Here is a 17,341-nt window from a genome sequence, read left to right as displayed (position 1 = left end):
GTTAAAGTATTTCTTTTTGGTAGAATTTAAGGTTATTTCTAAAAATAGTTATTTTCAGTTGCATTCCAATGCACTTTCATGAGTGGGAAGGAAAGGTCTAAAGTTAGTGCTATCAAACAGAGTTACTACGATCAAACTAGGGCAAAAGCCCTAGTCTGTTACCTATTAAACAAGGCCTATCCATGGGAGTATGCTCAATCCTATTGCTAGTAAGGATAGGGAGAAAAAGTTAAGAGTTGCTATTGTAAACTATTACGACTCAAACTATGCTTCACATGGAACACAGGTTTGCTGTGAAGGAGGTGTCGCCCACTAAAATATTTCCTTTTCCCCTGAAAATTGCAAAATAACAGTCAAGTTAATGAAAAGAATTCCCACAATTTTCAAATTTCTTTCCCATTTCTGTATTTCTTTGGTACCTGTCTAGAGTCAAACAAAGCAAACAAGAGAGAGCATTAAGCTCATTTAAAAAATTAATAAACTTTGCTTACTTAGGCAACAGGCAATGTAACTGTGAATTTACATGTCGTATATATTTTTTAAATTTACTTTTTATTACTTTTTAAAATATATGTTTATTGATTTCATATAGAAACATCAATGATGAGAAAGAATCATCGATCAGCTGCCTTCTGCATGCCCCCTACTGGGGATAGAGTCCGAAAACACGGGCATGTGTCCTGACTAGAAATCAAACTGTGATCTCCTGGTTCATGGGTCAACACTAAAAGAGCAACACAGGCCAGGCTCTTTTTAAAAAAACAATAGTATTGCCCTGACCAGTTTGGTTCAGTGGATGGAGTGTCGGGCTGTGAACTGAAAGGTCCCGGGTTCAATTCCAGTCGAGGGCATGTACCTTGGTTGCAGGCTTGATCACCAGTAGAGGGCGTGCAGGAGGCAGCTGATTGATGTTTCTCACTTATCGATGTTTCTAACTCTCTATCCCTGTCCCTTGCTCTCTGTAAAAAGTCAATAAAATATATTTTTTAAAAATAATAGTATTAGCTCTAGTTTTTATGATGAATTATATGTACCAATTTAATGGGGTATACTAAAAATGCCATTATGTTTTAATGGGTGCTCCATTGCATGAACAAGTTATAAAAATCTAATTCTAGATTCTCACAGAAATCTGGAAATTATCCCATGAAGACTTTTCAAGGGCACAAAAGAGATTGCCTCATTTACTTTGTAAAAATTCATGGAGTTAAAAAAATATGTTTTAAAGATTCTAGCTTTTCAAAGTGTAGCTATACAAAAAAACAAAACAACATGTAGCTATATTAATTGTACCTGCCAAATTCAATATCTCTACATATAATTGTGTAAAAATTTTTTCTTAATTTCTATTGTTTCTTCTAGTCTTGACCCACATATATCTGAAAAGTGAAATAATTAAGAAAACCTAAGAAAAATATACCAAAATATAATGGGTGATTTTTCTGTTTTACTTCCTCTTTATTCATCTTTTATAATTTTAAAACTGTAAGAAATAACTTCAAAATCCTCTCTGAAAAGCAAGAGCATTAGACATATATTTTGCTTTATGCAATAAATGTCCCCCTGAAAGTTATCTTTTTAAAAATGTTTTTTTATTGATTTCAGAGAAGGAGGGAGAGGGAGACAGAGATAGAAACATCAATGATGAGAATGATTGATTGGCTGCCTCCTGCATGCCCCCTATTGGGGATTATGGTCGAAACCCAGGTATATGCCCTTGACAGTATCGAACCTGGGACCCTTCAGTCTGCAGGCCAACATTCTATCCACTGAGCCAAACCGGCTAGCGTTGAAAGTTATCTTAAACTGTACACTTTTATACTACAAACTCTGAGTTGAAAACCCTAGAGTGAGAAAACCGCAAGTGGACCATTCAAGAGGCAGACTCAGTGAGCACCAAAGCCCCACTGAAACAAGTCCTGCACCATAAGCGTGTCTCCAGCGCAGCAGTTCTTCCATTATAAACACAGCAGGTCCCCACAGCTAATTGGCCTGGAGGACAATTCCTCCCAGTGTACCAACAGCAATCAAGGCTTAACTACACCAAGACTTTGCACTCAGCCCACAAAGGGGTGTACCAACACCGTCCACATCAAGTGATTGGGGAGGCTGAGCTACTGGCCCCTAAAGGTCACCTACCACACAAAGCCGCTCCACCAACACAGGGAAGCAGCCAAAATGTGGAGACACAGAAACATGTCACGAATTAAAGAAATGGAGGAAAGCAAACTACGGGACGACATAGAGTTCAAAACCACATTTATAAGTTTACTCAAGAATCTTCTAAAAACCGCTGAGAAACTTGATGAGACCTTTAATGAAAATGCCAAAAAAATGGAAAAGGACCAGTCAGAAATTAAGCATACACTGTCTGAAATAAAGAATATACAGAAACTCAACTGTAGATCAACGTACCCCAAGAATCAAACCAAAGATCTGAAATATGAGAAAACAAAAAACACCCAACCAGAAAAACAAAAAGAAAAAAGGATCCAAAAATATGAAAGGTGATGTAAGGAGCCTCTGGGACAACTTTAAGCGTACCAACATCCGAATTTTTGGGGTGCCAGAAAAAGAGAGCAAAATATTGAAAACCTATTAGAAGAAATAATGACAGAAAACTTTCCCCACCTGGTGAAAGAAATAGACTTATAAGTTCAGGAAGTGCACAGAACCCCAAACAAGAGGAATCCAAAGAGGACCACACCAAGACACATCATAATTAAAATGCCAAGGGTAAAAGACAAAGAGAGAATCTTAAAAGCAGCAAAAGAAAAACAGTTAGTTACCTACAAGGGAGTATCCATATGACTGTCAGCTGATTTCTCAACAGAAACTATGCAGGCCAGAAGGGAGTGGCAAGAAATATTCAAAGTGATGAACAGCAAGAACCTACAACCAAGATTACTCTACCCAGCAAAGCTATCATTCAGAATTGAAGGGGAGATAAAGAGCTTCACAGATAAGAAAAAGCTAAAGGAGTTCATCACCACCAAACCAGGATTACATGAAATGCTGAAGGGTATTCTTTAAGAAGAGGAGGAAGAAGAAAAAGGTAAAGATAAAAATTATGAACAACAAAAAGACATCAAATACATACCTACCAACAAGTGAATCTAAAAATCAAGTGAATAAAAAGTCTGAAGAACAGAATGGACTGGTGAATATAATAGAATCAGGGACATAGAAAGGGAGTGGACTGACAATTCTCAGGGAGAATGGGGTCTGAGGGGTGTGGGAAGAGATTGGACAAAAGTTTTACACCTATGGATGAAGACAGTGGCGGGGGATAAGAGCATGGGGTGGGGTGGAGAATCAGGTGGAGGGGAGCTATGGGGGAGGGGGGGGAAGAGGAACACCTGTAATCTGAACAATAAAGATTTATTAAAAAAAAAAAAAGAATGCCTAGCCTGGCTGGTGTGGCTCAGTGGCAGAATTGAGGTCACGGGTTTGTCAGGGCACATGCCTGGGTTGCAGACCTGATCCCCAGTACAGGGTGTGCAGGAGGCAGCCAATCAATGTTTCTATCTATCCCTCTCCCTTCTTCTCTAAAAATTAGTAAAAAATTAAAGAAAAAAATAATGCCTACAAATCATTAAGAAAAAAATACAATATTAAAATAGGAAAACACCTTGAACAGGTATTTCAAAGAAGAGAAAACATATGGCCCATAAACACATAAAGAGCTGTTCAATCTCTTTGTTTTAAGGAAATGAAAATCAAGTCCACAATATGAAATAGTTCAGTAACAACTAAAACAAAATGACAGGGGTGAGCTGGGGCTGGCTCGTACTGGCTCACAGGAGCTGATGGTATGCATTTCTTCCCAACTCCACATGCAATGATGTCATGTTAGTAGCTTAAAATCATCTATGTTGGGGAATTTGTAAAATTGAAATTTAAAAAGTACTAGAAATCAGGGATTATTTTTTCAAAGAGCCAGTTTACCAGCACACCAGTGTATTATGTACATTAACACATACATACATACATATGTGATAACTTTCTTTAAAGCATGGGCAAAAACAACCCAAAATTCAAGACAGTAGTTGGGGAAAGTCAAGGGGACACAACAGGAAAGAAGTACATGAACAGGCTGCAGTTACTAATATACTAGTAATGGAGAATTCGTTTCTGGAGGTTGATATATTATTAAAAACTAGAGGCCCGGAGCATGAAATTCGTGTGGTGGCGAGGGTGGGGGTCCCTCAGCCCGGCCTGCACCCTTTTCAATCTGGGAACCCTTGGGGGATGTCCAACTGCCAGTTTAGGCCCGATCCCACAGGGGGGACATCTACCGTCAGTCAGACATCTCTTTCGTAATCTGGGGCCGCTGGCTCCTAACCGCTCACCTGCTTGCCGGCCTGATCCCCTTAACTGCTCTCCCCTCCTGGCCTGATCCCCCTAACTGCTCTCACAGGCTGGCCTGATCCCCCTAACTGCTCTCCCCTGCCAGCCTGATCCCTAATTGCTCTCCCCTGCCGGCCTGATCCCCCTACCTGCTCTCTCCTGCCAGCCTGATCCCTAACTGCCCTCCCCTGCTGGCCTGATCGCCCTAACTGCTCTCTCCTGCCAGCCTGATCCCTAACTGCCCTCCCCTGCCAGCCTGATCCCTAACTGCCCTCCCCTGCCGGCCTGATCCCCCTAACTGCTCTCCCCTGCCAGCTTGATTGCCTCTAACTGCCTCTGCCTCTGTCCCATGGCTTTGTCCAGAAGGCCGTCCAGAAGACATCCAGTCTAATTAGCATATTGCCCTTTTATTAGTATAGATAAACAAAAAATGGGGCCAGGCATAGACCAAAAATGACAGTAAACTAAGAAAATCATGAACTAAGGATTATGAGTTATCTACTTCCTTACCTGAGGGCCATTAAATTTTCCCCCTGTATCTGTTTTAGTAAAGTAAATAAATATATTGCATGCTCTACCTCTGTCCAGATAAGGAAGACCTTATGGCAGTTGATCTTAACCAATTTTAGGTCAACTTTCCCTGGGAATCTGATGAAAGTTATGGAAACTCTTTCCCCCCAAAATACAACACACACACACACACACACACACACACACACACACACACACACACACACACACAATTTTGCATCCACTTTCAGAGGTTAGTGACACACAGAAGCCTATCTGTGTGCCCCCCATGTGAAGAATTGTTGTCTAATACACAGGTTTAATTTGTAGGGAAAATTCAATACAGTCAAACAAAAGATAAATTTAAAAAACAGTAGTTTGGGGGATCAAAACATGGTTTAAAGAGTAATAATTCAGTTACTGCTAAGCAAGGCATTTTCCTTATCCAGCCTCAATTTTCTCAGTGGAAATGAGGGGTTGAATTAGGTAATTGCTAAGGTGCTCTCCAGCACTAAAATTTTCTATGTGTATAATGATTTTAATAAATTTCAATTAAAAAAAACAAATTTTCAATAAAAATTTCAGGTATACCTTTTTTCCTCTTAGAAAACCAGACATCTGTTTCAGTCAAAAGCTGTTTTAAAGATCCATTCCAAGAAGGCACAAGTTGAAGGAACATCCACTAGGTTAAAAAAGTAAATAAAAAATTGACAAAACTTCAGCATATTATGATTTTACAATTTTCAAACTCTTCCCCCTTAAACATAATACTAAAAATTTTAATTTTCATTACAAGCAATTGAAAAAAGTAGAACTATTGCATGACATGCTTACAAGCTTTAAATTAATCATGGCATTAATCATTGTCCAATAATAAAAACTAGGTGAGTGTGCAATAAAGAATAAACTAATCCTTCACTAGTCGGCATGGCTCAGTGGTTGAGCATCGAACTATGAACCAGGAGGTCATGGTTCGATTCTCGGTCAGGGCACATGCCTGGGTTGTGGGCTCGAATCCCAGTGTGAGGTGTGCAGGAGGTAGCCAATCGATGATTCTCATCATTGATGTTTCTTTCTCTCTCTCTCCCTCTCTGAAATCAATAAAAATATATTTTAAAAAAGAGAATAAACTAATCCTTGAAAGTATTTATGATTTCAAATACATTGTAGTTTTACTATTAAAAAGGTAAATGTTTAATATATATTACATTAACAAATTTATACCAATTTTATACTAATTTATTCTACTCACCAATTAACTCAATTTCACCACATACTATGTGAAATTATAAATGTGAGAAATTAAACACAGGAAAAAGGAGTTTCTTATTACCTTATTGCTGTTGAGACAGTATGCAGAATAGTAAAGAGCATGGACTTTTAAATCCTGACCCTACTAATTAATAGCTGGGCAAATTACTTAATTTCTCTGGGCCTTAATTTCTTCATTTGTTTAATGAGCATAATATGTCTACCTCATAGAACATTAAGAAAATTAGTATGTGTAACACACTTTGAATAGTGCTTGGTGCACAGTAAACATTTATCATTACTGGCATAACAGCAGTTATAACAGGAAAATATGAATGCTACCAGTGGCTCAGCAATTGAAATGAGCTACTACTCTTCTTCTAGAAATGAGCTACCACTCCTTTAATGATTAGATAAACCCATTACTAAACTTTCTTGAAGAAAAATAGGAATCACATCCTACCATAAAAACAAACAACCACAATGATATAACTAGAAGGTGTTGTATTCCTAGATTTCACAACTGCGTTAAATGTAGACTCCATGCTGGGGACAAAAGGCTAACAGCAAAATTATGCAGTGAGAAAAGCGATGGATTGGGACTCCTAATACCTGGGTTCTGCCTCAAGGCTGCCATTTAGTAATTGTAAGTATTCTAAGGCTTAATATGTATAGAACAAGAATAATAAAAATGATCATTTTTTTAAATGACAAAAAAAGAATAGCCAATTTGTCTCTTATGAGAGTGGTGAAAATAAAATTACATTTAAAATGTTGAAACCTTTGAAAAGGATGGGATGAAACATATGCCTAAATGCAAACAAGGTCTTTAAGAGAAGAATTTCAACATTTTCTAGAAAAGCATGTGTGAAAATTTCGTTATAGTTATCACTTCACTTAAATCTCAACTTGAAAACATTTCTGAAAACCATATACAACATAGATTTGAACTGTTCAGGTCCACTTACTTGTGTGTTTTTTCCCCAATAAATACTATAAATGTATTTTCTTTATAACATTTTTTTCTAGCTTACTTTATTGTAAGAATACAGAATACCTATAACATACCAAATATGTGTTAATTGGTGAGGCCAACAATAGGTTACTAGTAGTTATGAGTAGCTAAGTTCTTGGGAGTCAAGAACTTAGGGGGGGAGGGGAGTTGATTTCAGTACCTTTAACCCCTGAGATATTCAAGAGTCAACTGTAAAACATTTAACATTTCTGATTATGTAAATAGCATAACAATAACCTATTTGTTGTTGAAAAATCTGGGAAAAAATAGAAATGTATTCCTAGGAGAGAAAGTAGGAAGACCAAATTAAAATCACTCATCATGGTACCAAATCCCTAAACACAAAGACTTCTTAACATTTTCCCATATTTTCTTTTACTTTTCTTAAATTTATAACTATTCCCTATCACTGGACACTAGCTGTTACCAATTTTTCACTATTATCATCAATGCTGAGGTGATAGCCTACACACATTGTATTATATCAATACCTTTTTAAGAGCTGTGTATACATCCATCTCCACTTGCATCACAAATAAGTTAGATGAACCAATAAGCAGTTTCATGACACTTATACTAGAAAAGATAAAATAGAGGTAAGTGAGTTATCTTCATGCACAGGCTAAAAGAGGCTGGTGGAACTGAAAACTTTGTCTTTTTAAATGCAATTAAAAATTAAATCAGTCTTTTAGCCCAAGACAAAGAATCTTTGGCAGAAAACAATTCATTTGAACACAGGGATAATACTGATAGGAAAACAAAAAGAGTTCTGGCCCTGACTGGTTTGGCTCAGTGGATAGAGCGTCAGCCTGTGGACTGAAGGGTCCCAGGTTCGATTCCGGTCAGGGGCATGTACCTTGGTTGCGGGCACATCTCCAGTAGGGGGTGTGCAGGAGGCAGCTGATCCATGTTTCTCTCTCATCGATGTTTCTAACTCTCTATCCCTCTCCCTTCCTCTCTGTAAAAAAATCAATAAAAAAATATATACAAAGATCCAACAGCAAACTAGAGGAACGCAAGAATCAAGTCAAAGATTTGAAATACAAAGAAGCAAAAAACACCAACCGGAAAAGCAAAAAGAAAGAAGAATCCAAAAATATGAAGATAGTGTAAGGAGCCTCTGGGACAACTTTAAGCGTACCAACATCCGAATTATGCATTTAATTTCATTAGACTTATCAAAAAGTTTACAATTTCCTCAAACAATGTTTCAATGGTAATAATGGGTTCTTCTCTTTTTTTTAAATCCTCACCTGAGGATATTTTCCCACTGATTTTTAGAGAGTGGAAGAAAGAGGGAAAGACAGAGAGAAAGGTCCAGGTGAGAGAAACACATCGATTGGTTGCCTCCTGCACACACCCTGACCAGGGCCCCAGCCAGGGAGGATACTGCAACTAAGATATGTGCCCTTGACCGGAATCAAACTCGGGACCCGTAGGTCCACAACATGATGTTCTATCCACTGAGCCAAACCAGCTAGGGCTTTTTGATTTTGTTTTAAAGATTTTATTGATTTTTAGAGAGAGAGAAAGGGAGAGGGAGAGAGACCAAGAAACACTGATGTAGTGCAGAACATTGATTGGCTGCCTCCTAAATGCCCCCACCATGGATTGAGTCCGAAACCCAGGCATGTGCCCTGACTGGGAATCAAACCAGCAACCTTTTGGTGCACAGGACAACACCATGGGCCATACCAGCCAGGGCTAAAGATGATTTTAAAAATAAACTTTTAGGTTCTCTAAGAGCCCAACAAAAGTGAGGTAACACTTAAAGATTTTTCTATAATTTTATAGTAGCAATGAATTTTTCCATTAAAATTGGTTAAACCAGTCAACATAATACACATTATCCTATCTAATAAAAGAGTAATATGCAAATTGACCTTACCTCCGCTACACCCACAAGCCACGCCCACCAGCCAATCAGAAGTGAGCATACAAATTAACCCAACCAAGATGGCTGCAGCCTCGGAGAGAGCAGGAGGCTTGAGCTGCCCCTAGCGATGGAGGAAGCCAAGCTTTCTGCCCACTCTGGCCTGCCTTGGCCTCCGCTCAAGGCTACAGTTTCAATTATAGAAGATAAATAAATCCCAACAAAAATGGCAGCAGCCACGGAGCTGGAGAGAGCAGGAGGCTTGAGTTGTCCCCGGCGATGGAGGAAGCCAAGCTTTCCGCCTGCCCTGGCCTGCCTTGGCCTCCGCTCAAGGCTACAAAGTTTCAATTATAGAAGATAAATAAATCCCAGATATCAGGGTCTCCGTTTGGGTTGCCGGGGGGCGTGGCCAGCCTGCAAACCATCACAGGCCCCTCACCCAGGCTGCCCCATGCCCCAAGGGAACCCCCACCTTGATCCGGGATACCCTTCAGGGCAAACCAGCTGGCCCTCACCCGTGCACCAGGCCTCTATCCTATCTAATCCTATCTAATAAAAGAATAATATGCAAATTGACCATCACTCCAACACACAAGAAGGCTGCCCCCATGTGGCCAAAGATGACTGCCCCCATGTGGACACAAGATGGCCACCACAAGATGGCCAGCAGGGGAGGGCAGTTGGGAGGGACCAGGCCTGCAAGGGTGGGAAGTTGGGGGCGATCAAGCCTGCAGGGGAAGGCAGTTAGGGGTGACCAGGCTGGCAGAGGAGGGAAATTGGGGGCGACCGGGCCTGCAGGGAAGGGCAGTTGCAGGGGACCCAGGCCTGCAGGGGAGAGCAGTTGGAGGGGACCAGGCCTGCAAGGGTGGGCAGTTGGGGGCGATCAAGCCTGCAGGGGAGGGCAGTTAGGGGTGACCAGGCCTGCAGGGGAGGGCAGTTAGGGGCAAACAGCTGGTAGGGGAGCAGTTAGGCATCAATCAGGCTGGCAGGGGAGTGGTTAGGGGGTTTTGAGGCTGGCAGGCAGAAGCAGTTAAAGGCAATCAGGAAGGTAGGCAGGTGAACAGTTTGGAGCCAGCAGCCCTGAGTTGTGAGAGGGACGTCCAACTGCCCGTTTAGGCCCGATTCTACCTGGATCGGGCCTAAACGGGCAGTCGGACATCCCTTGAGGGGTCCCAGATTGGAGAGGGTGCAGGCTGGGCTGAGGGACACACACTCCCCGTGCACGAATTTTGTGCACTGGGCCTCTAGTCCTATATAATAAAACCCTAATGTGCAAATAGAACGACCGGTGGAACAACCGGTCGCTATGATGCGCACTGACCACCAGGGGGCAGACACTCAATGCATGAGCTGCCCCCTGGTGGTCAATGCACTTCCACAGGGGGAGTGCCGCTTAGCCAGAAGCCGGGCTCATGGCTGGCGAGCGCAGCAGCAGTGGTGGGAGCCTCTCTCAACTCCACTGCAGGCGGGCAGTAAGAAGCGAGGGGTCCCGGACTGCAAGAGCCCCAGACTGTGAGAGGAATATCTGACTGCTGGCTTAGGGGATTGGGCCTAAGCTAGCAGGCGGACATCCCCTGAGGGGTCCTGGACTGCGAGAGGGCGCAGGCTGGGCTGAAGGGACCGCCCCCACTCCAGTGCATGAATTTTGTGCACCGGGCCTCTAGTATTTATAATTTGTGTAGCATTTCATCAGTTCATGGATGCAGTCAAAATACCTTTTGTTAAATTGTTTACTTTTTTTACCTAGATAGCATGGCTCAGTGGTTGAGCATCGACCTATTAACCAGAAGATTGTGGTTCAATTCCCCATCAAAGCATATACCCTGGTTGTGGGCTTGACCCCATGGAGGTGGTCATGCAAGAGGCAGCCCAATGATTCTCCCATATCTTTGATGTTTCGATCTCTCTCCTCTCTCTCTCTCCCTCCCTTCCTCTCTGAAATAAAAATAGATATATATTTTAAAAATTACTTACTTTTTCATAAGTAATATATTTTTGTCTTATACAAAAATATCTTGCATACTTTGGAAAATGTAAAACAATACTTAGAATGATTACAAAGTTATTTAAAATTCAAATACCTCAGTTCTTTAAAAAGTTCAACATTCTGATGAGTCATCAAATTGTTTAGAAGCCATTCAAGACACCTGAAATTAAACAAGGAATTATTACATTGTATATCATGGACTGATGATTTACTAAGTATGACTTACAGTTAAAATAAAAACAGAATATTAGTCTTGCTAGGACATGCTCAAAATTTTTAATTTAACAATTGAGAATTTAGTATTATTTTTGTCAGCAGTTATTAAGGGAATATTCCCTTTATATTAATAAGAGCATTTCAACTTAAGAAAACCTCTTTTCAAGTTTGTGTTAAATGGTTTATGAAAGGACTTACATACTTCCATTATCTTCTTTATAATTTGAAAATAGGTACTGAAATTCTCAAGAGTTAAAAACATTGTCAATAATTGCACTGATATGATGTCTAGTATGTCTACTATTTGAAAGATTTTACAGAAGATCTACTGTAAAGAGTGACCATAGTTTTTATAAGCAGGTATACTAGTAACCCACCCATGGTCACTTACAAAGATAACACTTTTGAGAAATTTATTAATCTGTCCAAATGTAAAAAGAAACTTTTTAAATAAAATTCTATTCTCCTATCTTTTTTTTCCTTTCTTTCTTTCTTTGTCACACTACACATTCTCTTAGGAAACCAAAGCAGCCAAATTCCCAAAAGTGGGATGGAAGGAAAAACAAAAAGGGTAACTCACTTTTTCTTTACAGAATCTAATCCATAGGTCCCTGCTGATGTGTAATAGCCACATACAGTTTTCACATTAATTGTTTCCTTCATTGTCTCACCACACTGCTGTATTAAACCATCCTGTAAATATAAATAAGCAGTGGAAAGGCCCATTTCATGTGGGAAAAATTAGCTCTGAACATGTGCTTTTACATATTAAAAAGTTTGTTTTTTTTAAAAAAAAAAAAAAAGGAAGAAAGAAAGAAACTCATTAAGCGCAGCAGTAAGTCCAGTAAAAATATTGAAAAAAAAAATCCAGCAAGTATTCAACTAAATACTTGGAATTAAATGTGGAAGAGCGGGGGTAAAGGAGTAGGCAGAGATGAATATTATTATTCCCTTTCAATTCTTCCCTTTCGGGGACCTTTGCAAATTTAAGCAACATTCTGTTTTACCAGTTCTTTATAAATTAAGACCTCTTTACACAGACCATGCAATGGGCTAAGCAAGTAAACTATGAATCATCAGAAGTGTTTATTGAAGTTTAAAACACTTATCAATATCTAAGAGATGTACCTAAATCAAATATATTATTGTTTTAAGCTTACATTGAAATTTTAATTTAAAATGTTTGTACAGAAGATTTCAAACAAACTTTATTCAATATATGTGAAGAAGACTGTCACTGTTTACTCAAATTTCTAAAATATATTCATGCAAGTATATTATTAGGTTAAACAGTTAAGCCATAAAGATAATGCAGAAAGAGGATTTAGGACAAAACCAAAACAGGACTAAAGTTAGAAAATAAAGTATATTACATGGAAATAACAATTGTAAGGATCAAAACATTTAAAAAAATCAAATAATCCCAAGCAAATATATTTAGCAACCTATTAACTAAACCTCAAAGAAATCAGTATACAAATGCCACATTAAAGGAAACTCAATTAACTTTTTTAACCTTTTGCACTCGGATGTCGAGTGTGACTCAACACGGTTAGCATTGGTAGCAGGAATCGAGAAAAAAGCAAGCGAGTGCAAAGGGTTAAAGATCAAAATAAATCATTGACTTAAACTTACCTGAAAAAGTCATTCTAGACTCCTCCCCTTTCCTCTTAATATATCCTTTGTCACCAAATCCAGTGGATTATCCCTGCTTAACCTCTGTGGTATTCAGTTTTCCTCTCCATTCTTAATGTTTAGACCCTAATTTAGACCCTCATTTGATTATGATAGTTTTTTATACTCATCTTTTTTTCAATCCATCCTTCACATTGTTCCTGAAGCTTTCTTTCTAAAACATAACTTTGTCTTTCCCCTGATTAAAATCTTCCAAATCTACTATACATAAAACCTAAACTTTTTGAAAGGTATAGAGGGCTTTCATGAGCTGGCCTCTGTCTCCCTCTCTCCAACCCTTCTTATATTCTACTAGAGGCCCGGTGCACAAAATTTGTGCACGGGGGTGTGTGTCCCTCAGCCCAGCCTGCACCCTCTCCAATCTGGGACCCCTCGAGGGATGTCCGACTGCCCATTTAGGCCTGATTGGGCCTAACCGGGCAGTCGGACGTCCCTCTCACAATCCAGGACTGCTGGATCCAAACTGCTCGCCTGCCTGCCTTCCTGATTGCCTTTAACTGCGTCTGCCTGCCAGCCTCAACACCTCCTAACCACTCCCCTGCCAGCCTGATTGATGCCTAACTGCTCCCCTGCCAGCTGTTTGCCCCTAACTGCCCTCCCCTGCAGGCCTGGTCACCCCTAACTGCCCTCCCCTGGAGGCCTGGTTACCCCTAACTGCCCTCCCCTGCAGGCCTGGTCACCCCCAACTGCCCTGCCCACAGGCCTGGTCCCCTCCAACTGCTCTCCCCTGCAGGCCTGGGTCCCCCCGAACTGCCCTTCCCTGCAGGCCCAGTTGCCCCCAACTTCCCTCCTCTGCCGGCCTCGTCACCCCTAACTGCCCACCCTTGCAGGCCTGGTCCCTCCCAACTGCCCTCCCCTGCTGGCCATCTTGTGGTGGCCATCTTGTGTCCACATGGGGGCAGCCATCTTTGACCACATGGGGATAGCCATCTTGTGTGTTGGAGTGATGGTCAATTTGCATATTACTCTTTTATTAGATAGGATAGGTAGGATGCTAGAGCCATGTTCCATTCAGATTCTCTAGTTCTCCAGTTTCACCACTAGGTCTTAGTTTATTATCTGAAATGCTCTTCCCTTCTCCTCTCTTCTTACTTTGCAAAAGAAGTACATTTTTTGGTTTTCAAGACTCATCTCAAACACAACTTCCTTCTTTGACACAAACATGTTGAACTGACCACTTTGTGCACCCACTAAATCCTACAGGATGTTTATTATCATACCTATAACACTGGACAGGACAACTCTTATTTACCTTTGGGTCTGCATATCAACCCTTCCTTTCTCATTCGACATTTATTATATTGTGAGCTTCTTAAAGGTGGGGACAGTATCTGAATTTATCTTTGGATCTTTATGCCTACTTTAGTACATTGCTCAGTACACTTCTGTTGAATGAACAAATCTGTCCTTCTACCAATAGATTATACACATTTACACAGTTATTTCATAATTAAGAAAAAGTTTATATAGTAAGCACTCGATGTTTTTTGAACCCAGGAACTAATCAGTAAATAATTATAAGCCATCTGCTTCATAACAGTCAAAATAAGCCATTAATGAAATCTGTCATTCTAAAATGTCTATATAGAAATAGCTTGCACTCATCTTACATAGACATCATGACCTCTTTGGTTGCAATAAATTGCTTTTGGTTAAGCGTTTTTGATGCACCACAAATGGCATATTTATATAATTCATTTTTGTTTTAAAAATTATAAAAAGCTAAACTTTATTTTTGTTTTGGAATACTTTGAAACAAAAATACAACTGTAATCCTTTCTTTGAATAATGTGCATACTTACCAACTGTAGCATACAAGCTGCTGCCAAAATGGCAATAACTCGACTGGGCTTTATTAAGACATCATCTCGATACAGTGAACCAAATGCAACCTGCAGTGCTGGAAGCAAAAGTAGAATGAAATAACAATTATATCTATGAGAGTATTATAAAAATAACAACTATCTTTACACACTAAGACATATGTCTAAATCTAATATGTACTTAAAAGGATAAGAGAACTATCACTAATTAAAATGCTAGTGATGGTTACTAATTAATGATACTAAATTAATAATTTTCCACTTATTTTACCAAATTGAGTTAGATTCTTCTAGATCTAATCTTGACATTAATCAGTGGTCAGAATTTAGACACCCTTCAAAAAGTTTTATAAAGATACCCCTGAGTAGACCAATTAAGTACAAGTATTGACACAATGATAATATTAACCCTAATACTTTCAGGACTTCACCACTGGTGTGGAATAGCTTATGGTCTTATCCATGCTACACTTTCACCCAGCCACCACAGCTATCTAATAAGCCTGTCCATCCTTCTCTCTGCTGTACTCACATCTATGTCTCACATGGTTTACTTTATATTTTTGCACCCGAAACTTGTATAATTTTGTTAACCAGTGTCACTCCAATAAATTCAATAAAAAGGGGTGAAAAAGAAGGGAGTAGAAACAGCATTGGAATAGCAATTATGAGAACTAGAGTCTGATCTAGGCTCATTAAACTGCTTTGAGACCTAACATAAGCTGCGATTCTTAGCTTCCTCATCTAAAAATACTTCTAGCTCTAAATCAACATTGATTAGTGTGGCTTAGTGGTTGAGTAGCGACCTATGAACCAGGAGGTCACAGGTCAATTCCCAGTCGGGGCACATGCCTGTGGTGTGGGCTTAATACCCAGTAAGGGGCATGCAGGAGGCAGCCAAGCAACAATTCTCTTTCATCATTTATGTGTTTTTTTAAAAATGTATTTTATTGATTTTTTACAGAGAGGAAGGGAGAGAGATAGAGAGCTAGAAACATTGATGAGAGAGAAACATGGATTCAGCTTCCTCCTGCACACCCCCCACTGAGTATGTGCCTGCAACCAAGAAACATGCCCCTGACTGGAATCGAACCCAGGACCCTTCAGTCCGCAGGCCATTACTCCATCCACTGAGTCAAACCGGTTAGGGCTCATTATTGATGTTTTTCTCTCTCTCCCTCTTCCTTCCTCTCTGAAATCAATAAACAAAATGTATTAAATATTTTTAAACTAAATAAATAAATCAACATTGATTATATAATTTGTACCCTTATTGTTCCCAGAAAAGGTCTTTATATATAGGGAATAATCAATGAATATTATTCACCAGCTTTCCTATGTAATTAAAATAAGTGGTCACACTTTTCCTTCCTTCACCCTACAGCTTCCATATCCTAGGCAGATTTATTTACAAACCTAAGTAAACATATTGATATGGCCCACATGACTAAAAATATTAGAGATAAGTAGAACAGAACTGATAAACTATAGAATAAATCAATATAATGTTGTTGCCTTCTGGTATTAAATGGAAAGAAAATATTTATTTTCTATTAAAAGTATAATAAGTTATGTTTTCATTACTTTGCATAATAGTAATAACTGTGGTGGTGGTTACCTTCTACATCAATATTCTGGTCAGGAATCTCCAGTTCAATAACATTCATGCTGGATTCTTTCCAAGAACCACTGAACATACTAGAAAAGTAGCCAGACTTAAAAAAAAATAAAAATAAATAAATAAATGATTACCCAGTAATTCCTGTGTCTTCCAAATTATTTCCCCATTTCTAACTTTAAGCCAACTATTCTATCGAAATGAACTTTTCATACTATTTCAAGAGAAAAATAATTGCCAAATGTGTCTATAGGAGAAAAGAAATTGATATAAGGACACTGTTAGGTATACAAACATATTTTCATTTTAGTATTAATTTAATGAAAATGAAACTAAATTCTCCTATTACTATCTGAACTGAATTCCTATATAGTAATATTTGAAACTCATTAGCTTTTAACAATTTCTGAGTATATTACATGTATATGTTTTCCTTATCAATGACATTCTAAATTCAAAATTAGAAATTATGTTACATATTTAAGTATCTCAAACATATGACAACACACAAGGTGAATAAATAAAAATGTATCAAGGAAGAGAATAGAATAAAGCCCTCAAACTGTTAAGTTCCTACTGTACTGTACCTCAGTGGTTGTAAAGGATCTAGACCAGTCCCAAGTCAACACTAATAGGATGATTCCCAAGAAATTAGGGAAAAAATCTAAGTTTAATTTTATCTAATCAGAAAATTCCAGAATGAATCTGAATTCTTGGAAAGGTTCCAGAATGAATGAAGTATTTAGTTATTTACTAGACAGCACCTCTCATAATCAGAATTACTTTGGAATGGATCAAATATTAACTAATTTATTTTAAGAACTTTTCTGAGTACTTAGTATATACAAGGCACTATGAATATAGCAGTAAATAAAACACACTGTTTCTGTCCTCAGGGGGCTTATAATTTAGCATGTGGCTTGCACTATAATCAATCCAGTTTCTCTTGAGATGGAAAGAGGCATTTTCATCCTTAAAATCACAAAATTGCTTTGAGAGATTA

At 39.0% G+C, this 17,341-nt stretch overlaps 1 protein-coding gene across 1 annotated transcript in view; it reads right to left on the bottom strand.

Moving 5' to 3' along the window:
• The window catches only part of GMCL1 (germ cell-less 1, spermatogenesis associated), a 60,853-nt gene that overhangs the window by 36,373 nt on the left and 7,139 nt on the right, over positions 1–17,341 (bottom strand). Inside the window, exons 3-8 of the mRNA XM_079791827.1 lie at positions 16,339–16,435; positions 14,700–14,797; positions 11,783–11,895; positions 11,081–11,146; positions 7,618–7,702; positions 5,452–5,542 (exon numbers count right to left, since the gene is read on the bottom strand). Of these exons, the coding sequence (XP_079647953.1) occupies positions 5,452–5,542; positions 7,618–7,702; positions 11,081–11,146; positions 11,783–11,895; positions 14,700–14,797; positions 16,339–16,435 (550 nt within the window). The remainder of the gene's footprint in view (positions 1–5,451; positions 5,543–7,617; positions 7,703–11,080; positions 11,147–11,782; positions 11,896–14,699; positions 14,798–16,338; positions 16,436–17,341) is intronic.

The sequence above is a fragment of the Cnephaeus nilssonii genome, assembly GCF_951640355.1.
Source record: "Cnephaeus nilssonii genome assembly, chromosome: 15".
Classification (NCBI taxonomy): domain Eukaryota; kingdom Metazoa; phylum Chordata; class Mammalia; order Chiroptera; family Vespertilionidae; genus Cnephaeus; species Cnephaeus nilssonii.
The sequence above is the reverse complement of the archived record's forward strand: the minus strand, read 5'-3'. Positions and strand labels throughout refer to the sequence as shown.